The 23,130-nt window shown below is 37.2% G+C and overlaps 3 protein-coding genes and 1 pseudogene across 7 annotated transcripts; all 4 read left to right on the top strand.

The window, feature by feature from the left end:
* Nucleotides 1–368: 368 nt before the first annotated feature.
* LOC111801383 (ABC transporter G family member 7) lies at nt 369–7,334 on the top strand. The gene is made up of 11 exons (XM_023685359.1): nt 369–882; nt 1,780–1,973; nt 2,048–2,198; nt 2,830–2,962; nt 3,384–3,585; nt 4,043–4,313; nt 4,835–4,966; nt 5,215–5,435; nt 5,532–5,744; nt 5,846–5,930; nt 6,897–7,334. The coding sequence occupies exons 1-11, from the start codon at nt 598–600 to the stop codon at nt 7,170–7,172; spliced, it is 2,163 nt and encodes a 720-aa protein (XP_023541127.1). The 5' UTR covers nt 369–597; the 3' UTR covers nt 7,173–7,334.
* A 1,068-nt stretch (nt 7,335–8,402) lies between these two features.
* LOC111801514 (protein PIN-LIKES 2-like) lies at nt 8,403–10,578 on the top strand. 5 transcript variants are annotated; one of them, XM_023685534.1, is made up of 4 exons: nt 8,409–8,526; nt 8,941–10,104; nt 10,208–10,288; nt 10,395–10,469. In XM_023685534.1, exons 2-3 carry the CDS (start codon nt 8,982–8,984, stop codon nt 10,261–10,263), a joined length of 1,179 nt encoding a protein of 392 aa, XP_023541302.1. In that variant the 5' UTR covers nt 8,409–8,526; nt 8,941–8,981; the 3' UTR covers nt 10,264–10,288; nt 10,395–10,469. The 5 variants fall into 5 exon arrangements, with proteins under 5 accessions (XP_023541299.1, XP_023541302.1, XP_023541298.1 ...); XM_023685531.1 differs by having other exon boundaries at nt 8,403–8,469; nt 8,941–10,288; nt 10,395–10,578; XM_023685530.1 differs by having other exon boundaries at nt 8,941–10,288; nt 10,395–10,578.
* A 1,741-nt stretch (nt 10,579–12,319) lies between these two features.
* Nucleotides 12,320–13,880, top strand: LOC111801420 (annotated as a pseudogene).
* Nucleotides 13,881–17,641: 3,761 nt separating this feature from the next.
* On the top strand, nt 17,642–23,101 carry LOC111801364. Its single transcript, XM_023685339.1, has 9 exons — nt 17,642–17,938; nt 18,319–18,503; nt 19,556–19,734; nt 20,104–20,388; nt 20,473–20,531; nt 20,610–20,646; nt 20,736–20,807; nt 21,460–21,781; nt 22,465–23,101. The coding sequence occupies exons 1-9, from the start codon at nt 17,815–17,817 to the stop codon at nt 22,906–22,908; spliced, it is 1,707 nt and encodes a 568-aa protein (XP_023541107.1). The 5' UTR covers nt 17,642–17,814; the 3' UTR covers nt 22,909–23,101.
* The last annotated feature ends 29 nt before the right edge of the window (nt 23,102–23,130 follow it).

The following is a 23,130-nucleotide window of genomic DNA, read 5'->3' as shown; positions in this document are numbered from 1 at the left end:
AAAAATGGTCAGTATTTTTTAAATTTTCTTAAAATTTAAACTATTAATGATTTAAAATTTTAAATATTTTTGAAAATAATGTGAAAATTAAAAAGTATTTTTATTAATTTAGTAAAAATAAAAAACTTAAAAATGAATTAAAAAATTAACTAGTTTTTTTTACCGCTTTGAACGGGTAAGATGATAATTTTGAATTTGTAAAATTTTGGCTATATTAACGTTACTTTGACTTCTTTTTTTTTTTTTAAAAAAAAAATTATTTTTATTTTTTGTAGGTTTATGATTACTTTTTTAATAAATAAATAAATAAATAAGTAAATACATAAATTCCCTCATTTTTAACCACTTTGAACGGGTAAAATGGTAATTTCAACTATGCTTCCGTTCCTGCGTGAGTGAGTTCTTACACGTACAAAAAATTCACCCATCGTGATCTTCTACGTCCGTTACGCTCGTCCATTGCGAGAATCCGGCCATTTCCGACTGATAAACGACGACGGCGTCGGAGTTTCCGTCTCATACGGGGATCGTACGGCAGTGTGAAGTGCGGCGGTGCACTGCTAATCTCTGTCCGAGGGGAACCAGGAGGTATAGACTATGGTGAAATTTGACCGGGAAAGAGTGGGCCAGGCGATCATGAGCATTGGCGGGAACGGTGTTGGCCAAGTTTTGGTTGCTGTGGCGGCGGCTTTTCTTGTCCGTATTTTCTCCGGACCAGAACCTGCTCTTCTGTTGGAACACGATATCGAGCTCGAGGATTGGGAGGAGGTAGATGGAGACATCGAAGTTGGCGAAGAATCTCCTGCCTCCAGGAAAGTCAGTCCAGTGACAATCCGGTGGCGCAACATCACGTGCTCTCTATCTGATAAATCCTCCAAATCAGTAATTTTCTTGGCGTTTTCTTCATTCTTTAAGTCCATTTGTGTTATTGAAAATGCAGTAGAGTATGAGGATAGTGAATATGGCGTTTCTCTTTGTTTTTCACCGTTAGGATTTCACTTTTTAGGGAAAGAAATCGAAAGAAAATGCTATGATTTGCGATTCTTATAAGTTCGTTGGCCGATCTCTGCTTTCGATTGGCTAATCAGTTGCCTAGAATGACTTGAATTTCTGGCTAAGTTCAATTTGTTAGAATGAAAAGAAAAGTCACCCATCCCCTGTTTTACTAATTTAGGAAATGATCATGGGTTTATAATCTAAGAATACTTTCTACGTGGTGTGAGGTCTTTTAGGGAAGCCCAAAGCATAGCCATGAGAGCTTATGCTCAAAATGGACAATATCATACAATCGTGGAGAGTCATGCCCTAAACTTAGTCATGTCAATAGAATACTCAAATATTGAACTAAGGATTCCAAAAGGAGGCTCCTAAAAGTAAAAAATGACTAAGACTCCAAAAGAAAAGGAGTCGAGCCTCGATTAAGGGGAGACGAACTAACTTTGTTCGAGGGGAGGTGTTGGATGAAAAGAAAAGTCTCACACCGGCTAATTTAGGGAATGATCATGGGTTTATAATCTAGAAAGATCATGAGTTTATAATCTAGGAAGATCATGAGTTTATAATCTAGGAAGATCATGGGTTTATAATCTAGGAATACTACCTCCATTGGTGTGGGGAAGCCCAAAGCAAAGCCATGAGAGCTTATGCTCAAAGTAGACAATATCATGCCATTGTGGAGAGTCGTGTTCGTCTAACACAATTTTGTGAAGCTGGACCAATAATTTTCATGCTTTTAAAAGTAGAGCATGATCAATTACTGATAGAAGAAACTATTGGTAGGTGAGATTTCTGCTTAAGAATGTAAGCGGAGAAGCAAAACCAGGAAGATTGTTAGCGATAATGGGACCGTCAGGTTCAGGAAAAACAACGTTGCTCAATATTTTGGCGGGCCAGCTAGCGGCTTCTCCACGGTTACATCTCACTGGCATTATAGATTACAATGGAAACGCTTATTCAAATAAGAGAGCTTACAAGTATGTTTTCTTGTCAATAAAACATTCTACAACATTATGCTTAGAAGACTGCTTCATTATTATCTATATTGTAGGTTCGCATATGTGAGACAGGAGGACCTCTTTTTCTCACAGCTAACTGTCCGAGAGACACTGAAGCTTGCTGCTGAGCTTCAGCTTACTAAGATATCTTCCGAAGAAGAGAAGGAAGAATATGTGAACAGTCTGCTCTTGAAACTAGGTTTGGTAAGATTGATGATCGAAGTTTGTTTTTCTAAGATAGCTGAAATAAGTTCTTCATATGTTGTGGATGTATTATATATTTTGAATTTGATTTACCTTAATTGACCAGTGCCATATGTTCATAGCTAGCTCCTTGGATCTTAGCAAACAATGATTAATAAATTTATTGGCTGAAATGCTTAACAAGAATTTTCTTTGCTCATTATAGTATTATTAACTGGTTGGATAATGAGGGTCTTAGCCTCTTCTGAGTCACTGCAACATGCTTTGATTAAGGAAGAATATGTGACAATCTGCTCTTGAAACTAGGTTTGGTAAGATTGATGATCGAAGTTTGTTCTTCTAAGATAGCTGAAATAAGTTCTTCATATGTTGTGGATGTATTATATATTTTGAATTTGATTTACCTTAATTGACCAGTGCCATATGTTCATAGCTAGCTCCTTGGATCTTAGCAAACAATGCTTAATAAATTTATTGGCTGAAATGCTGAACAAGAGTTTTCTTTGCTAATTATAGTATTATTAACTGGTTGAATAATGAGGATCTTAGTCTCTTCTGAGTCACTGCAACGTGCTTTGATCTATCTTAGCTTAAGCATGTTCATGCTAATTTTATATTTTTCATGAAAAAGGTAAATTGTGCTGAATCATTTGTTGGTGATACAAGAATTCGTGGAATCAGCGGGGGTGAAAAGAAACGATTGTCTCTAGGATGTGAGCTGATTGCCAGCCCATCTATTATATTTGTTGATGAACCTACAACAGGTTTGTATCTCTTTTCTGTTTATGTCTTCACTCCCGTGTGGAGTTTGTATCCATTTTATAATAGAACATTATCTGCTAATTCAGTTGCCATGTACTTTTGGAAACATTATCTGTCTACATGTTTTTAGCTTCACCATTTTATATAAGTTTAGCCTTTAATACTGTATCCAATCTTTGATACTATAAAATCAAATGCAACTTCCATAATTAAAGGTGTGGAATTTAGCTAGGGATTCAAATCCTACTATCTGATTCTTTGTGATGACCAAGTTTCTAGCTTATAGAAATTCATCACATTTTTAACCTTTTTTTTAGTCATGTGCCAACATGAATGATAAGGTTCACTAGTGAGTGTTGATCAAAACACTGATAACTATAATCTAAATGTCTTATAAATAAATTATAAACATGGGGCTTCCAGGACTTGATGCATTCCAGGCTGAAAAAGTAGTCCTGACACTTCAACAACTTGCAAAGGATGGACATACTGTGATCTGCTCCATACACCAACCTAGAGGCTCTGTGTATAGCAAATTTGATGATATTATATTGCTGACAGAGGGTGCTCTTGTCTATGCTGGTCCTGCTCATGAGGAACCTGTGGAATACTTCTCTAAATTTGGGTCGTGAGCTCTATCCATACTTTCAACAAATGTGTTTTCATTTGAGCATTTTCCTTGTTTTCAATATATTCCCCATCATCGTTCAGCATTTTTTTTTTTTTTGTTTTGACATTTTAGGTCCATGCCTCTTGATGAACTTTGACAATGGCTTCTGATTTTTTTGTTCTATTATTAGACTTTGAAATCTTTTTAACTCTATTTTCACATACGAGGTTTTTAAAGCNTTTGTTCCGCATGTACCGATCAATATTATTCAATCTTGTTAGCGCTTTGTCTTCTTCTTCCTGTTCATTTGTTTTGTTTTGTATCTTTATAAACTAAAGAAATTGGGTTCTTCCGTGCATGCCTTTCAATGTTTTCTTTGGTCTTGTTCTTCTTCTTTCAAAAATAAATAATCTCAGTAAGCTCAATTGGACTCCAGATATTGTAACTCACTAGTTGCTGTTTAGTCGAACAGGTATAGTTGCCCTGACCATGTTAATCCTGCTGAGTTTCTGGCCGATCTTATATCAATTGACTATAGTTCTCCAGAAAGTGTGTACTCCTCCCAGAAGAGGATCTACGGTTTTGTTGAGTCATTCTCACGACACTCTTCGACAATTTTGTATGCAACTTCAAGTGAGAAAAGGCAGATTTCGGCACGTATGAAATTCAGGGAAAATAAGCTTTTGAAGAGAGGAGGCTGGTGGAGGCAATTCTGCTTGCTCCTCAAGCGTGCATGGATGCAGGTTTTTCCTTTCTATATATGTAGCTTGCTTTAAAGTTCTACATTGTTCTCGTTCAGTAAAATATTAGAAACAAAAGCTACAAGAGAGGGAAATGCAGCCTGTGCAGGTTTTGATATTATAACAATGACCTGTGAATTTTATTTTGATGCAATCTTCAGTTTTTAAAAAAATATAGATATAAGCGGTCATGGGTTAGGAATCACTACTCTCCACAATGGTATGATATTGTCACTTTGAGCATAAGCTCTCATGGCTTTGCTTTGGGCTTCCCCAAAAGGCCTCATACCAATGGAGATAGTATTCCTCACTTATAAACCCATGATCTTCCACTAAATTAACCAACGTGGGACTCACCCCCAATAATTCTCAACATCGAGTCCTCATCTCCGGTTTGCATCTCATAGACATTGTGGAGAGAGATACCTCTTGGTCAAAAGTGGAATGCTGACAGGGTTACGCTATTGTGTGAATACAATTCTTTTAGTTATTTTACTTGGTTGAATCTTTTAATGAATTTCCAGGCTTTTCGGGATGGACCAACAAATAAGGTTCGAGCACGAATGTCCATTGCATCAGCGATCATATTTGGTTCAGTTTTTTGGAGAATTGAAAGATCTCAGACATCAATCCAGGATAGGATGGGTTTGCTTCAGGTATAATAGTATCTTTGGAGTCATTCAAACATTATGGTTACATTGCTATATTGTATAATTATGATATTCCATTGCTGCTTTTTGTACCACAGTTACGAACCAATATTATGCTTGCAATGATAATCAAAGGAGTTCCCCCACCCCCTCCCCTGCCTCAAGTTGCTAGAATTGAGAAGATTCCTAGACAAAAATAGAACTTGTACAATTTTCTTGATCCAATTTGTGGCTATAAATATGTTTCACTTCAGGTTGCAGCAATCAACACTGCAATGGCTGCTCTCACCAAAACTGTGGGTGTTTTTTCGAAAGAACGTGCAATTGTTGATAGGGAGCGTTCAAAGGGATCTTATACGTTAGGCCCATATTTGCTTTCTAAATTGTTGGCCGAGATCCCAATTGGAGCTGCTTTTCCACTGTTATTTGGGGTTATCTTATACCCCATGGCTCGTCTTCACTCAACTGCCTCAAGGTCAGGATTTGATCGTTACTTAAATTCGTAATTAACTTTAAAATCATACATTCGTTGCCACAAATAATGATTGAAACTTCTGCACTTATTATATAGGTTTGGGAAGTTCTGCAGTATCATTACTGTTGAATCTTTTGCCGCGTCTGCTATGGGTCTCACTGTTGGAGCTATGGCTCCTAGCACAGAAGCCGCCATGGCAGTGGGGCCCTCACTTATGACAGTTTTTATTGTATTTGGTGGCTATTATGTCAATGCAGACAGCACGCCGATCATCTTTCGTTGGATTCCTAATGTTTCTCTCATAAGATGGTAAGTGCGTCGGATCCACTAAAAGATTTTGGATATCATGTTAAATTTCAAAATTATCTCTCTATTAATTCTTATAACTTCAATGATATCTCATCTTTCAGGGCCTTTCAAGGGCTTTGCATCAATGAATTTAAAGGTCTTCAATTTGATTGTCAGCATTCAATTGATATTCAAACTGGAGAACAGGTAGGCGAGAGCATGAATTTTATTATCTAAACTTGAGTATGAAAATCTTCACTATTGTGTAAGATACTGAAACGATTGAGCATGATAGAGTCCATAAAAATTGTCTTTTCATTTCACGACTTATTTCCTCTTTGTAGTGATCTTCTGAGTTGCTGTGAAGATATCTTTACATAATTAGTTTGTTATTTGGTCATGTCGAGTAAGGGACGGAGTGGGGGAGGCTCGCGAAACCAAACAAGAATTGAAAGAACTTAGGAATTAGCACCATTCCTATTAAGTGTTTGTCTCAAAGAGCCAACAAAGAGGCTGCCCTCTCGATTGAGCTCGGTTTTGGTTTAGCATCTTACATCGATCCCGAGAAAATGTGGAAACATAATAAAACATGTTTCCATCCTAATGCCTACGCTTTTCTTAGATTGGTTGTAGACGGGAAGGCTTTTGAGACCAAACGAGACTCAAAATGTGAGATTCCACATTGGTTGAGGAGGAAAACGAAACATTCTTTTATAAGGGTGTTGAAACCTCTCCCTAACAAATGCAAATGCTTTTTAAGGGAAGCCCAGGAGGAAAAGCTAAAAAAAGACAATATCTGCCGGCCGTGGACTTGGCCGTTACATGAAAGAAAATGTGGATTGGTTGTAGCGTGGATCGAGGAGCCACATGTTTCCATCCTAATGCCTACGCTTTTCTCTGATTGGTTGTAGACGGGGAGACTTCTGAGACCAAACGATACTCAAAAAAATGTAAGATCCCACATTGGTTGGGAAGGAGAAAAAAACATTCTTTTGTAAGGGTGTGGAAACCGATGCTTTTTACGGGGAAGCCCAAAAGGAAAAACTAAAAAAAAACATATCTGTCAACCGTGGGCTTGGTCCGTTACATGAAAGAAAATGTGGATTGGTTGCAGCGTAAATCGAGGAGCCACATGTTTCCATCCTAATGCCTTGGCTTTTCTCTTATTTGCAGGCACTGGAACGACTTTCCTTTGGTCAAAGGCGTATTAGGGACACATTGATAGCACAAAGTAGGATACTTTTGTTCTGGTATTACACCACTTACCTTCTCCTGGAAAAAAATAAGCCCAAATACCAGCAGCTTGAGCCACTGCCCCTGGGTGAAAACCAAGATCAACGTGATCGACAAATTGAATCGTTTAACGATGACAACATGGAGAAACCCCAGCTGACTCGCCGTCTCTCGAGCGAGTTGAGTCGAAGGGTGCCGAGTTTTAAATTCCTATAAGCGTTTTCTTGATTCATTTCGTTTAGCTTAGCTTTAGTTGGCTTCAAGCTTTTACGTATGTTTTATTTTGATCCTTATACTTTCAAACGCTTCTTGTGGTTTTTTATGATTTTGTAATGTTTTTAAGCCGTAGGTTATAATAATCCGAATAAGGTAACTATATATTTGGTAATGTTTTATGATCATAGTTCGTTAAACTTTAGCATATAATGGTCAATCCCAAATTATAGATTATACAAACTCGAGCTTTTGTAACCTATTTCTCTGTAACATATTTCAAACGAACATTAAAACCACGATTTAAAGTAACTAGAAGTGTTCGGTTCACGTGCTAAAGCCAACTTGGTTAAATTCTCAAGTTGAGAATTTTTTAGTTATCGAAACTTGGTTCGATTTTTTAGTTATGGAGTTAAAGCAACTTGGTTTGATTCTATCGAGGTTTGGTGGGGATTGGGAATCCCCATTTCTCAACCCGATAGTTGTATGCAGTAAGCCATTGTTCTTGCCTTTTGTTTATATTCTCATATATCACTAATTTCAATTTCTCAAATCTGGCTTTCAAAACTCTATTTTGAAATCTTTCTGCTTCCGTTTTTTAAAACTTTCTTCTTGAACTGGGCTAGAGGCTCAAGCATATGTCGCTTGGTCGTAGGTAACGCGAGAACGAATGAGCTTAACTCACTTGCTGCTGAGAAGTGAGTGCAACACAATCGCAAGTCCGCTGTTGCTATCAAAATGCGATTGTGACAGTCACAAGCGATAGTAGACGGTTGCAACGATAGTGTGAGAATTTTGGAGAAATTTCTACGTAAATATTTAATAACACTTTTTTCTCTAAATTTTGATTTCAAGTGTTTAAAATCACATCTTACGGCACGAGCTGAGACGACAGCCATGCACCACCTGTGTCCGTGTTCCCGAAGGCACCCCTCTCTTCCAAGAGGATTCGAGTGATGTGGATTATTCAAGAATGGAAGAAGGATTAAAATAATTTTTTAAAACAAAATAAACCAATCGAGCATTAAAAAAATTATTTTAATATTTTATATATTATTTTTAATTTATTGTTTGAAGTAAATTTGACGCTCACAAACTATAAAGCTTTATTTCAATTTTCCTTCCTCCAAATAAAATTCATATTAATCACGTGAGTTTATTTATTTATTTATTATTATTTTCAATTGTTGTGTTAATATTTTATATATTATTTTAAAAAAATGTGCGTAATTTGTTGGATGAATCAAGAACTTCGCCCAGGCTTGCCTTCCCATTCGATTCATTACTACCAACCTCGTTGGTAAGCTTCATCTACGATCTCTTGCTTCCTTCCGACATTCTCTCTCGCGCTCGCTACGTAAGTTCTTCATCGCTATGCCAATTCTCAGTTTCACAATTGGTTTTGATTTCTAGTTTTTCCTTGCTTCTGTTTTTATGTTGATTTTCTTGACGTGATGATTCATGTTAATTCGTCGAGTTTGCTTGTGTTTATCATTCATAATAACCTGTTCGATCTCAATCGTTTCCTTGTCGATTTTCTTACGATCTGTCTCGATTTCTTAGCAAATGTTAGTTGATTCAACATTGCGCGTTAGAATAATCGTCTTCTGATATCTCCAACACGTTATCGTCATTTTTTTGAAATGATTTTTGGTTGATTCTATATGCATTTTGCTAAACCTGTGTCCGAAAATCGAAATTATCTCTAGGAAGAAAATTTTTAATGGATTGAGTTTCTGTGTTTTTGGACCTCTTGTTGTCCTGTTTGTAGAAAAGGAAACTTCCATCCTTCCTGTTATACCGGAAGAAAGGATGGGATACTTCAGATTGCTTTATGAAACGGGCATCGAGTTTAGTGAAGAAGACCTACTTGCTGCAATTGTGCCATTAATGAAGCTTCTCTGCCTCGCAGTAATTGGATTGATTCTTGCTCATCCAAAGACAAAAATCATCCCAAAAGAAACATTTAGCCTGCTTTGCAAACTTGTTTTTGCCTTGTTCTTGCCCTGCCTGATTTTTACTGAACTAGGCCAAAGTATTACTCTCGAAAGTGTTACTCAGTGGTGGTTTATCCCAGTAAATGTGCTACTCAGCACGGCCATCGGCTGTGTTCTTGGGTATTTAGTGGTTGCTCTATGTCATCCACCCCCTGAGTTTAATAGATTGACTGTTGTTATGACAGCATTTGGTAATACAGGAAACCTCACTCTTGCAGTTGTGGGGTCAGTTTGCCACACTGCAGATAACCCTTTTGGACCAAATTGTCACTCTAGTGGGGTGACTTACGTCTCACTTGCTCAATGGGTTTCGGTGATTCTGGCCTATACCCTCGTTTATCACATGATGAAACCTCCACCGGAGTGCAATGTAGTTTTAGATGAAGGCATTGAAATTGAAGAAGAACGAGCTGATAATGATTTGAGCAGGCCTCTCCTTGCAGAAGCTGAATGGCCAAGCATTGAGGACAAAGAAACAGAACATTCCATGACATCCTTTATCCCTAGAATTCTCAATAGCATTTCGATTACACCGCAGACCACTTCTACTGATATCGAAATCTCAGGAGGCGGCGACTGTACTGACAATCCCAAGCCTAATGATATCGAACTTGCAGGGGATAACAGGACTAACAGTCCCAAATCCACCGAGTTCTTGGCTAAGCCGAGAGTCGTGAGGAGGCTGAGCCATCTTGCTGAGCAAACTCCAATACAGCACATCCTTCAACCCCCAACAATTGCTTTTCTAGCAGCCATCATTATTGGGCTAATTCCACCACTGAAATCACTCTTCTTTGACTATAATGCTCCATTATCAGTTGTCAAAGACAGTCTAGAGATTCTAGCCCGTGCTACCGTGCCTTCTGTTATGCTCATTCTTGGGGGCTTGCTTGCAGAATGCTCAAACACATCTACACTAGGCCATCGAACCACAATCGGTATAATCATAGCAAGGCTCTTGGTCCTCCCCGTGTTGGGAATTGGGATGGTCTTGTTGGCTGATAAACTGAATTTTCTTGTTTCTGGGGATCAAATGTACAGATTTGTGCTTCTGTTACAATACACTACCCCAAGTGCTATTTTATTGGGAGCACTAGCCAGCTTGGGAGGATATGCAATTAGGGAAGTTTCTGCACTTCTCTTCTGGCAACATATATTTGCTCTCTTCTCCCTTTCTGTCTATGTAGTTATATATTTCAAGTTAGTATCATACGTTTGATTATTACAGGATTCATGCCTTGCTCCTGATGATGTCTGTTGGAAAGCCTGATGGATATTTGCTTGCGCCATTGCTTATCCTCTGCTCGTGTTCAAACAAATTGACACTGAATGATTATTTGTAAGTTTCCCCCCTCCCTTGCTGCTGTATGAACTGTTCAGATGAATAAGATTTGAGTAACTTTTGAAACAAATTCATCCATGATGGCAAGGACTTAGTTGCTCAAATCTGTTGAGGACAATATCTGCTAGCGGTAGGTTTGAATTATTACAGATAGTATCAGAGTCAGACATGAATGGTGTGCCAGTAGGGACGATGGACCTCCAAGGGAGTGAATTGTGAGATCCCACGTCGGTTGGAGAGGGAAACGAAACATTCCTTATAAGTATGTGGAAACCTCTCCCTAACATGTGAGATTGGCAAAGATATGTAACGAGCTAAAACGGACAATATCTGCTAGCGATGGGCTTAGACGGTTACAATATAGATCAGAATACATATACATACATTTCTTTTTTAAGCTCTTATTATCAATAGATTAGTATAAGGTTCTATAATTATATATGTATAAGTGCAATAATGTTTAATGATAAGATGAAGCAAAAGGTATGATTGAGAGCAGCAGTATATCATGGAGGTGATAACAATGTCTGGTGAGGAGCATTGTAATGAAGGCAAATTTCATCGCTTTGTTTCTTTTGTTTGGGCAATGTGCAATAAAAAATAAAGTAAAATGGAGGTATGATAATCATACCTCCACCAATATTTTATTGGTTGTGTAGATTTTATTACGATTCTTAAACAATTTTTCTCATCAACAAATATCACAACTATTATATCAATTTTTGTTTAATGGCTAATAAAAATTTAATATCTAAAAGTTTAAATTGAAATGGATAAGAACATGCATTACATCGATTTTGTTCGGATCCTCCTTTTCTTTTGAAAAAAGGGACGGAGAAATATCTTCTTCGGTGGATCCCTTTTGTTCCTGTTTAATCCCCTCCGTTTCTTTCGATTTCTTAGTAAGAATGGGTGACGGTATTCTGCCTAAATAGTAGACACAGGTAATAAATAAGAGTCGGAGGATCCCTCTTGTTCTGGTTTAGTTCCCTCCGTTTTTTCAGTTTTCTTAATAAGAATGAGTGACAGTTGTTCTGCCTAAATAGTAGAGATAAATAAGAGAATACTAAAGATTTGAAGTAGAGATAAATAAGAGAATACTAAAGATTTGAAGTAGAGATAAATAAGAGAATACTAAAGATTTGAGCGACAGAATTGAGATAAATAAGAGAATACTAAAGATTTGAGCCACAAAATTGAGATAAATAAGAGAATACTAAAGATTTGAGCCACAGAATTTCTCAATTCTGACACAAGGTACTGAAATTCTTCTCAATTCTGACACAAGGTACTGAAATTCTCAATTCTGACACAAGGTACTTAATAGATCTAATAAAATTATTTTGCTGTATCCAGACTAATAGCGGACTGCAAAAAAAAAACAAAAGTTCTTAGACTCGATTATATAATATTGACTACTAAGGTTATACATCCCACTCTGTCCCGCCATAAAAATTAGATTTAATATAAAGTTAAAATTTATGTCTAATTAATTTTAAAATTTTAATAAATTGTTAATTTGAAAAAAGAAAAAAAAAGTGATTAAAAAATTTTTGAAAAAAGTTTTACTAAATATCCTTAAATATTTTAAAAAAATTTAAAGGGTATTTTAAAAAGTAGAAAGGCATTAATTAAATTTTTAAAAATCAAAGATATTTATGAAATAAAATATTTAAATGAATTTTATAAATATATATATATTTTTTTAAGAGAAGATATTGTTTATTAATTTAATTTTAATATTATTTAAAAAGGAAAAAGACAAAATCGAAAATTAAACTGATAATTTCCCCGCAAATTCAAAATAGAATAAAATAGTAGTACCACCGGCGTCGGGTACTAGACGAAGCCCATTTTCCTGCACCGCCTCCTGTAATCTGTCAACATTCCAAGAAAATCTTGCTTTATTTGTTAGGGCAAAGCAACCACGCCGCTGCTTCCTCCTCCCTTCCCCTATTAAATGGACCCAATTCTTCCACGTTTCTCCCCTGAATCAAACTCAAAATCACTTCCGTCCTCGATTAATCTTCTCCTTCTTCCTCCGTTTCTTTCACTTTTGCGTAATTCATCTTCTTTTACGTAATTCACCTCGTCTTTTTTTCGATTTGTTTTTGAAGGTTTTTTTATTTTTCGGGTTATGGCGATTCCTAATTACTGCCGATTTGCTGCGTCCTAGAAAGGCGGCTTGCGAATCGGCATTCTGATGCCTTCTTCTACGCCATTATCGTCGGGGATTCTGACTCAAGATGAACTGAAGAAGATTGCTGCGTATAAGGCCGTTGAATATGTCGAATCCGGCATGGTTCTTGGCCTTGGCACTGGCTCCACCGCCAAGCACGCCGTTGATCGAATCGGCGAGCTCTTGCGTCAAGGGAAGCTCAAGAACATTATAGGAATCCCTACTTCCAAGAAAACTCACGAACAAGCCGTTGCGTTGGGAATCCCTCTCTCAGACCTAGATTCGCACCCGATTCTTGATCTTGCGATTGACGGCGCGGACGAGGTCGATCCGCATCTGAATCTGGTGAAGGGCCGAGGAGGTTCTCTTTTGAGGGAGAAAATGGTGGAGGGGGCTTGTAAGAAGTTCGTGGTGATTGTTGATGAGTCGAAATTGGTTAAGTATTTGGGCGGAAGTGGGCTTGCTCTGCCGGTGGAGATTGTGCCTTTTTGCTGGAATTTCACCGCCGTGCGGCTGCAGAGGATGTTTGAAGAATCTGGTTGCGTTGCTAAGCTGAGAATCAAAGATGAAAGTGGAGAACCCTTTGTTACTGATAATGGCAATTACATTGTGGACTTGTTTTTGAAGAAAGATATTGGGGATTTGAATGCTGCGAGCGATGAGATTTTGCGGCTTGCTGGTGTTGTTGAACATGGGATGTTTCTTGGGATGGCTACCACTTTGATTGTTGCTGGCAAACTTGGCATTGCCATCAAGGATAAGTAGAACCATTAGAACACTTTAAGATCCGAAATGGCCTCTCAGATGAACAGCATACACCAAGAAGAGCTATGAATTAGTGTTCATAAAACCATAGCTTATCAGTTGCATAGTTCATTTACACAGATTTGGTTTGATTATGTTTGAAAATTGGCTGTTGGTCTGTTGTGATCTGTTGGTCTGATGTTTTCGTTAGTCGATGGTTCGTGTTCGTTGTTGCCCCTCGCGGTATCGAACACTCTAAGCTTGTGCCGGTTCTTTATCGAACTCGGCCATTGTATGTCTTGAGGGAACTTTGGAAATGTGGGGTTAGCTTAGAGCTTGACTTTGGTTCTACTTTTAGTTTTGGAAATGCTAAAATCGCGTTAAAATGTACGTTGCATTGAATGGTATATACGTAGCATGTTATCTTTAATGTCATATTGCTATGGAGATATGTGGTGGGTTACGTGTTCCAAACATGGTGTTAGGAGTCGATTGCTCGTTGTATCCTCTTTAAGTGTATGGTCTTTGTCGTCATCTTTGCTTCGAAAAGTGGGTTGGGAGGACACGAGTCTTGCAACTTCCCTAAATGGTATTAATGGACAGATTCTTTGGAGCAAAAGAAAGAGAAAGCTAGCAAGTTTCAACGACCCTCTTGGGCTATTGATATTGTTGGAAGAGTCGTTTTAGTCATCCTATTGTATTATCATACCACTTTCTCGTTTTAGTTCTTTACAAGTCTGTACAATTACAGCTCTGATCTTTCTAGAAGTGTGTTTGGACTACACGATACACGAAACCCTCCTGACAGAAAGAAAAAAGCCCAAAACCTGCTACCCGTTGACAAAGAGTGATGCATGGCGCTCTAGAAGAGAGCAACAAGATATTCAAGAGGATCCCTTTTGAAGGTACTGTGCTTGATAGTCGACTTAGAAGATCGACAAAGAATAGGAAGCTCAATTAATTTCAAGTATATAGAAGTCGATGACGTTTCTCTTCTAAAGCTGTAGGTATCAGTGTTCCAAAAAGTCTGTTGAAGCACGCACGAGGCTCTCATAATGAAGCCCGCACCTTAAGCATGACTTTTCTTAAATTTTTGATCGTTTATTTTTCTATTTGCAATTTTTTTCATGTCGGGTTTAAGGTCGAAGGATGATTGCACCAACACGGTAACGTGTCAAGTACATGTGGAAATTCGAAGGGGTTGAAATAGAGAATTTTATTTAAACAATTTAATTCATAAAATATTTTTTTTACAACTAATTATTTTCGTCACTAATTTTCAAATAAAATGAGCTGGCAGACCAGAGGAAGCTGCATTCTCATACAGCGACAACTGGGCCCAAAACTAGGCCCATGATGATAAGCTTTGTGAACCAAGAATCTTGCTATGGGCCCATTTTCCACTGTAATCTTATAATGGGCCCATTTTCCTCTGAGCCCTAATAAACATTATACTGGGCCCATTAAAAAAATGGTGGTGGAAAATGTCCACACGTGCGTGGAGTGGAGCACGTGTAACCATTTTGAGCTATATAAATATTTTTATAGTTAATATATTAATAAATAAATCAATCAAATTGACAATATTTTAATTACTTATTTTTAATTATAAAGTTAAAAGCATGTTATATTTATTATTATTACCTAATAAAATTTAGGTTACCAACTCCACAAATTAGATTATATTTTACAACCAAACTAATTAAAATAAATTAAAAATAAAAAAATAAAGTGGAATAGGGCTAACCTTTATAGGTTTTGCTTTTCTATTTCCTCCCCTTTTAATGACAATTTTGCTCTATGGCCCTAAAGTTTGGGAAAATAATGATTTGGCCCCACACACTAACACAAATTGCCTCTTTTCAGGGACTCTTTTGCAACTTTATAAAGTTTTTTCTTAGACCCATTTTTAGAAGTAGAAATTATAACCCCTAAAACAAGAAATTGTAGAAAAAAAAAAATTTCTTGATTTGCACACATACCCAAAAATTCCACTTGCTTGGAGACCTAATGAATTGTCGGTGTAATCTTGATTATTACCTTGTTCGTGTAACACGAACACGACTCTCTACAATGATGCATAAGCTCTCATGGCTTTGGTTTAGGCTTTTCCATAAAACATCAAACCAATGAAGACAGTATTCCTTAATTATAAACCTAGGATCATTCCCTAAATTAGCCGATGTGAGACTTTCATCCAACAGTTGCCGTACGAGATAATCATGTTAAAAAAACCTAAAATGTCTATAACATATGGATAATGTTGAATATACCATTGATTTGATTCAAATTGTTTATATGGAGATATGTGAGTTGATGTATAATATATTTTTATAAACTTGTTAATTAAAAAAATATTTTATAAGATGATCATGTACGACTCGATTTCAATCCTTAGTGAGTTATGAAGTCCAGCATTAGAGGACTCATTCTATATAAGTGGGTTTTCACGAGTGAGAATGACAATTATAGCCAATTTAAGAAACATACCGTTTTGGGAAACACGATCAAACAATGAGGTGAACAACATAATTTCGAGATTTTAACAATAAGCCCCGCACCTTTACGAGTCCAAGAGGGACTTAATTAATGATTTGATCCTAACAAAATAGTTTATTATAAATTTTGTAAAATTAATAGTGTATGATGTAATTATATACACGTAAATCGAACTTTTAACCCACTTATATTCAAATATATCGTGAATAATTGACTTACACATAATATGATATAATCAATTGTAAAAAAAAAAAAAAAAAAAAAATTGTAATAATGCCCAATAATGTGTAGTTTCATAATGCCTTATAAAATGATGATTTTTCTTACCAAAGGCTCCAACCTATAATATAATGCATCATATTATATTATAATATATAGTTTTATTTTATATTATATGATCGCGTGACATTCTACTTCAATTATTCCATCAACCCTAAGATTGTATCTAACCACTCCGTTTCTCCTTTCATTTATTTGTTTTGATAATAATTATTTATTAATTCTAAAAATAATATTATTATTTATTTATTTTATATAAATTTAGTTTGTGATAATTTGTTAAAAATTAGGCGAAAAAAAAAAGAAAAAAAGAAAAAAGATTTGTACCAAAATTAAAATTAAAATAATAAAATTATTTAATTTTTAAATCCATTTAAAACATAATTTAATTTCATTTAAATATTATGAGTCACCCAATTCAATTTATTTATTTTTAGTTTAGTTATATATAGAAATTATATTATTTAATATTTTAAATAAACACCAAATTAGTATGAAAATTAAAATTTGAAATTTTAGTTTTTTTTAATTAAATTTTTAGTCCTACTTTGGATCCATTATCGGTGGGGCCCACTGAAAACATTATGATATCATAGGTAATAATACACTGGATCATTGCCTTCTGATCATGTCCAAATTCAATGATTGACTTTCCAGTGGGCCCCACACGGTAAAAATCTGATCCATCTAATTTGGCGGGATCTCGGTTAGGAGAAGGGTGCATTATATTTTACGTAGATCGTGTTGCAGGTGATCATATCTCACCGTACACTGTTTAGATGTTTTATTACGATCAAATCGAACGGTTGATAAAATTTGGGTTAGTTTATGATTTTTTTTTTTTAGAATTAACAAATGATAATTTAATTTATTATTTTTTATTATGATAATATATATTTTATAATTATTTTATTGTTTATTTATTCTACATCATCTCTTAAAAATAAATTTATTTTATAAAAATATATATTGAAATTAAATGGAAAATCTTCCTTTCCATTTACGAAAATAAATAAATAAATGTTTATATATTAATAATTTATTTTTAATAAAATTAAAAAATTAATCAAAATATTTATTGAATTTATTATTTGATTAGAAATTATTTGTTGAGAGTTATTGAGAGGGAGCTACGAGAGCTTAGACTTAGAGTGGACGGGTACGAGGGCAAAATGGTAATTTCAACAAATATAAGGATGACACGTGTACAGGAGTGTGAAAAAGAAATAATAAGGAAAAGTAGTATGGGACAAAATGGAATAATATAAGAAAATAAATATTTAGGGATTTGGCCATGCTTTTTTGACTTAATTACTGATTTTAACGCAATTAATTAATTTAATTAATTAAATGATTAATTGATTAATTAAAAATTAAGGCGCTGCCTGATTTTGTTTAACTAATTTAATGTAAAGCCAGCTTTTTTTGGTTTCTCATGATCACTAATTCACTGTCCCCACCACACTTTCATGTGAGTTCCTCTTCAGAGTTCTATTAATCTCCATTACTTCGCTCTGAAGATCGTTGATCGGACTGGTACTGCTCTTCTCTGTTCTTCGCTTACTGATTTCTTCTAATGAGGTAGCTGTGATTTTGCGGTTGCCGATGAGGGGTTTATCGATATCTGCTTCGATTTCGCTTTTGTTTTTGGTGGATTTTGCCGCGTTCTTCTCGGTTTTGGCTTTATCTCACGATTTGGTGCCTAAAGATTCTGGAAAATTCGTCTTAGGTCTGCACATTTTCTGTCTTGCTGGATTTGGTCCTGTTTTCTGATTCGAGTGTGGTTTTCTTGTGAATTTGATCGAGATTTTTGCTGAAAGTAGCTGTGGGAAAATTATTATATGTTATTTGTGTTTTCTGTTTGTTTATTGTCCGAAGAAATGGATGCTCTCCTCTAACTTAAAGGAGGTTAAAGGTGTTTGAGGCGTATTTTGTTGCTTTATTTCTTGATTCTATGAATTGATGTGTGTAAACTTTGGGATTCCTGCAATCTTGTTCTTCGTTTTTGGATTCTGAGCTGCCACATTGTGCCTGATATTTATTCCCTGTTTGTTGGTTCTATGTTCTTTGTGTTGGCTTTTGTTTATTGATGATGCTTTTTATTTGCAGGACAAGAAAACTTGGGTCCTTGGAGGAATGAGATATTGGAGACTGCTGAAGCTCCAGGATCTGCAAATAACGACTCTCAAGGCCCTCTTCTATTGGCAGCAAATAGAACGAAGCGTCCAGATATTCTTCATGGGTTTAGGGTGTATGAAGGTGGCTGGGACATTGCCAATCGGGATTACTGGGCTGTAAGCGTTGTTCTCATAATTTATTTTACTAACTGTGTTTGATATATTTGGCTTCAAATCATACTGTTCTATGCAATTTCTTGTTATATGTTTGTGTATGTGTGAGATCCTACATCGGTTGGAGAGGGGAACGAAACATTCTTTATATGGGTGTGGAAACCTCTCCCTCGCAGATGCGTTTTAAAACCATGAGGCTGATGGCGATACGTAACGGGCCAAAGTCGGCAATATTTGCTAGTGGTGTGCTTGGGCTATTACCAGTGGTATTAGAGCCAGACACTAGGTGTGTGCCAATGAGGATGTTGGGCCCCAAGAGGGTGGAGTGTGAGATCTCATATTAGTTGGAGAGGGGAACGAAACATTCTTTACAACGTGTGAAAACCTCTTCCTAATAGAGACATGTTTTAAAATAGTGAGGTTGACGCGATACGTAACGGGCCAAAGCGGACAATATTTGCTAGTGGTAGACTTGGGTTGTTACAAATGGTTTCAGAGCCAGACATCGGGCGGTGTGCTAGCGAGGACGCTGGGTGTCACAACCATACTATGAAGTGAGTAGGTTGTATTAGTCATCGTCCTCGATGACTTCCTTGGGGCACAATCGCATCATGGATTGTGAGACTGGGCCCCTAAGGGGGGGTGGACTGTGAGATTCCACATCGGTTAGAGAGGGGAACAAAACATTTTTTATAAGGGTGTGGAAATCTCTCCCTAGCAGACGCATTTTAAAGCCGTGAGGCTAACGCGATACGTAACGGGCCAAAGCGGACAATATATGCTAGCAGTGATGTATAGTATGTATGCTAGCATGATGTTTCATTGGGGTGGTCACTAATTTTTGGCTTCATACCTGTCGTCACTAATTTTTGGCTTCATACCTGTCGTATCACACCGTAGAATCAAATAGCTATAGTATGTTTTTGTTGTCATTTTGTCTGCAGTGTGCTTACATTTTAGTATATGATCTTAGCTTGTATTGGCTCTTCCTTGGCATTGCTGCTAATTAGTTCTCAACCTGTAGTCATTTCTTTTGTGTTAATATGTTTCTGCAGTCTGTTGGATTTACTGGTGCCATTGGCTTCATTCTTTCCATCCTCTGGTTCATTTCCTTTGGCATTGCTCTTTTTATTCATCTTTGCTGTGGATGGAAGTTAAACATTAAAGGCGAAGAATCGAAGACTTCACAGCGGATTTGCCTCGCGTTACTTGTAGTTTTGACATGTGCTGCCACGTAATACTCTACACTCTTGTCTCAATGATACACTTAGATTTTGAAAGCTTCTTCTAAATCTATTTTACTTGTCGTCTTTTTACATCGTTTGGTGCATGAAGCCATCGTTTTCATTGGCAATACATCTTATTTATGTTGTTAATATGTGAGGTCTCACATTGGTTGGAGAGGGGAACGAAGCATTCCTTTTAAGGGTGTTGAAACCTCTCCCTAGTAGACGCGTTTTATAACCGTGAGGCTAACGGCGATACTTAACGGGCCAAAGCGGACAATATCTGCTAGCGGTGGACTTGAGTGTTATTTTAATCTCAACTATATGTTCGAATTGTCTCAACTCCATTCTGACACAAAGCTTATCCTTCTTCGCAGCATTGGCTGTATACTTCTATGTATTGGACAGAATGATTTTTACAATGAAGGTTTGCATACTTTGAAGTATGTTGTAAACCAGTCAGACTATACTGTGGATACGCTTAAAAACGTTACAGAATATCTCTCACTCGCAAAGACCATTAGCGTGGCCGAGGTGTTTCTTCCAATTGATGTAATCAACGACATTGACGAGTTAAACGCGGATTTAAATACCGCTGCAGATACAGTGGCAGAGCAGACGAGTATAAATTCTAATAAAATAACAAGAGTTTTCATTGCTATGTATGTATCTTCATCTTACTCCTTTCAATCAAGTTCATGTTCTTTTACCACACCTAAAAGCTAACATAAATATTGTTCGTATAGGCGTTCAGCATTAATTACCGTTGCTGCGCTCATGCTTCTTCTGGCTCTCGTCGGTCTTTGTACGTAATTCTTATTGTTTTGTTTTCTCGTTTACTTGACGTGTGCGTATTTTTAACTTGCTGGAATTGTTGTTGCAGTTCTGTCGTTCTTTGGATATCAACATGCAATGTATATGTAAGTTGTTCGTCGTGTGACTGATTTAGTTTACTTTTCAGATTCATCTATATATTGGTAGAATAAAAGTATGTTGTTATATTTTGCAGATTAATACTCAGTGGTTGGCTACTTGTGACAATTACATTTGTTCTTTATGGATTGTTTGTAATCCTTGACAGGTAAGTTGGCTTACAATTTGGCTATATAGTTGCATAGTCTTATTAACTAATAACCCTCATATTGGTTTAATGAAATTGCTATATTTACTTTAACGGCCCAAGCCCACCGCTAGCAGATATTGTCTTCTTTGGACTTTCCCTTTCGGACTTCCCCTCAAGATTTTTAAAACGCGTATGCTATGGAGAGTTTTCTACACCCTTATAAAGAATATTTCGTTCTCCTCCCCAACCAACGTGGGATCTCACAATCCACCCACTTTGGTGTCCAATGTCCTCGTAGGCACTCGTTCCATTCTCCAATCGATGTGGAACTCCCCAATCCTCCCCTATTCGGGGCCCAGCGTCCTTGCTGGCACACTGCCTCATGTCCACCTCCTTCAAGGCTCAGCCTCCTCATTGGCATTATCGTCCGGTGTCTGGCTCTGATACCATTTGTAACGTCCCAAGCCTACCGCTAACAAATATTGTTCTCTTTGGGGTTTCCCCTTAAGGTTTTTAAAACGCATCTGCTAGGGAGAGGTTTCCATACCCTTATAAAGAATGTTTCATTCCCGGTGATCTCACATTTACTGTCATCACTTCTAATTTCTTCAAAATTAAAAGGATAAACTGAGTTTCTGTCTATTTTTTGCTCTGTTTCTCTCTTTTTCAGTGCAGTTTCTGATACTTGTATGGCAATGGAAGAATGGGTGGATAATCCTCATGCAGAAACAGCTCTTAGCAATATCCTTCCTTGTGTTGATCATAAAACCACAAACCGGACGCTAATCCAAAGTAAAAAGATTGTAAACGACATTGTGAGCGTTGTCGATCAATTTGTGTACAACTTCGCCAATGCAAATCCTCCCCCAGGACTTCCCAACTACTGCAACCAGTCTGGACCTCCAATGCCAGCTCTCTGTTACCCATATAACTCTCAGCTGGAAGAAAGTAGATGTGGCGATAACGACGTGACTATCGACAATGCATCAACAGTAAGATTCATACAACGCATTCTGGCTGCATTTTAACTTGGGAATGTCTATGCACCAAATAATAGGGCGATGTTTATAGGTGTCTGTATGTGTATTGAATCAACGTCATGACTAGATCTAGATCTTAGTCTAACTGTGTGAGATCCCACATCGGTTGGAGAGGGGAACGAAGCATTCTTTATAAGGGTGTGTGGAAATCTCTCCCTATCATACACGTTTTAAAACTTTGAGGAAGCCTAGAAGAGAAAGTCCAAAGAAGACAATATCTACTAGTGGTGGGCTTGAACTATCATGAATGGTACAAAGCCAGTCATCGGGCGATGTGCCAATGAGGACGCTGGGCCCCCTAGAGAGGACGCTGGGCCACCAAATAATAGGGCGATGTTTATAGGTGTCTGTATGTGTATTGAATCAACGTCATGACTAGATCTAGATCTTAGTCTAACTGTGTGAGACCCCACATCGGTTGGAGAGGGGAACGAAACATTCTTTATAAGGGTGTGGAAACCTCTCCCTAGAGAGGAATCTCAGAAGGGAAAGCCCAAAGAGGACAATATCCGCTAGCGGTGGGGAGAACAACCAAAACATATCAGTGTTTATGGTGCCTTTCTCATTTAATCATCTTTCTGTGTGTTCATCTGTCTTTGTTTCGATAATGATCGATACTTCGGTTATAAATGCAGGTTTGGCAGAAGTTTGTGTGCCAAGTATCGGAATCGAAACTGTGCACCACGGTTGGGAGAGTCACACCGGACATCTATTCCCAGATGGTGGCTGCAGTGAATGAGAGTTATGCACTTCAGCATTACACTCCCCCTTTGCTTAGCCTCCAGAACTGCAATTTCGTTAGGGAAACGTTTCACAACATCACCACAGGTTACTGTCCTCATCTGCACCATCATCTCAAGATTGTGAATGTTGGACTTGCAATGATCTCTGTTGGAGTATTGCTCTGTCTCTTGCTATGGATACTATATGCAAACCACCTCCAAAGGAGGAGTGATGTGTCTGCGAAGATATCGTTGTCGATAAACCGATGGAGAAATACGAGCCAAAATTTGAGTAATTCTGGTGGAAACGACGAATCCAGCAACATCAAGCATCAGAAGAGGAGCTTAGAGAGGTAGAGAAAGGAAAAAATAGATAGCAGGTTGGAAGCTTAAGTTTCCTCCTGGAATGGTAGAGTGAGTAGCTATATGCACATGTAGTATATATACCCCTTTCAAGGGATGAAACCAAGGTGGGGCGAAGCGCCATTTTGGGTGGAAATATAATGAATTATGATCTAAATAACGAAAGATCCAATATTTTAAAATTGTGTACCGACAGCACTTTGCGAAATTAGATAG

The sequence above is a fragment of the Cucurbita pepo genome, chromosome LG09 (genome assembly GCF_002806865.2).
Source record: "Cucurbita pepo subsp. pepo cultivar mu-cu-16 chromosome LG09, ASM280686v2, whole genome shotgun sequence".
Lineage (NCBI taxonomy): Eukaryota > Viridiplantae > Streptophyta > Magnoliopsida > Cucurbitales > Cucurbitaceae > Cucurbita > Cucurbita pepo.
Note: the sequence above shows the minus strand (reverse complement) of the source record. Positions and strands in the feature narration are given on the sequence as shown.

Bases quoted from the DNA above. Each gene is read 5' to 3' on its own strand.
- LOC111801383 (XM_023685359.1), top strand. From the start codon at position 598: ATGGTGAAATTTGACCGGGAAAGAGTGGGCCAGGCGATCATGAGCATT. The intron at 2,199-2,829 runs GTAAGATTGATG...TTCATGAAAAAG, and splicing joins TGCTCTTGAAACTAGGTTTG to GTAAATTGTGCTGAATCATT. The intron at 4,967-5,214 runs GTATAATAGTAT...GTTTCACTTCAG, and splicing joins ATAGGATGGGTTTGCTTCAG to GTTGCAGCAATCAACACTGC.
- LOC111801514 (XM_023685531.1), top strand. From the start codon at position 8,982: ATGGGATACTTCAGATTGCTTTATGAAACGGGCATCGAGTTTAGTGAA. The intron at 10,289-10,394 runs GGAAGTTTCTGC...TGATTATTACAG, and splicing joins TTGGGAGGATATGCAATTAG to GATTCATGCCTTGCTCCTGA.
- LOC111801364 (XM_023685339.1), top strand. From the start codon at position 17,815: ATGAGGGGTTTATCGATATCTGCTTCGATTTCGCTTTTGTTTTTGGTG. The intron at 18,504-19,555 runs GTAAGCGTTGTT...ATGTTTCTGCAG, and splicing joins CCAATCGGGATTACTGGGCT to TCTGTTGGATTTACTGGTGC. The intron at 20,808-21,459 runs GTAAGTTGGCTT...TCTCTTTTTCAG, and splicing joins TTGTTTGTAATCCTTGACAG to TGCAGTTTCTGATACTTGTA.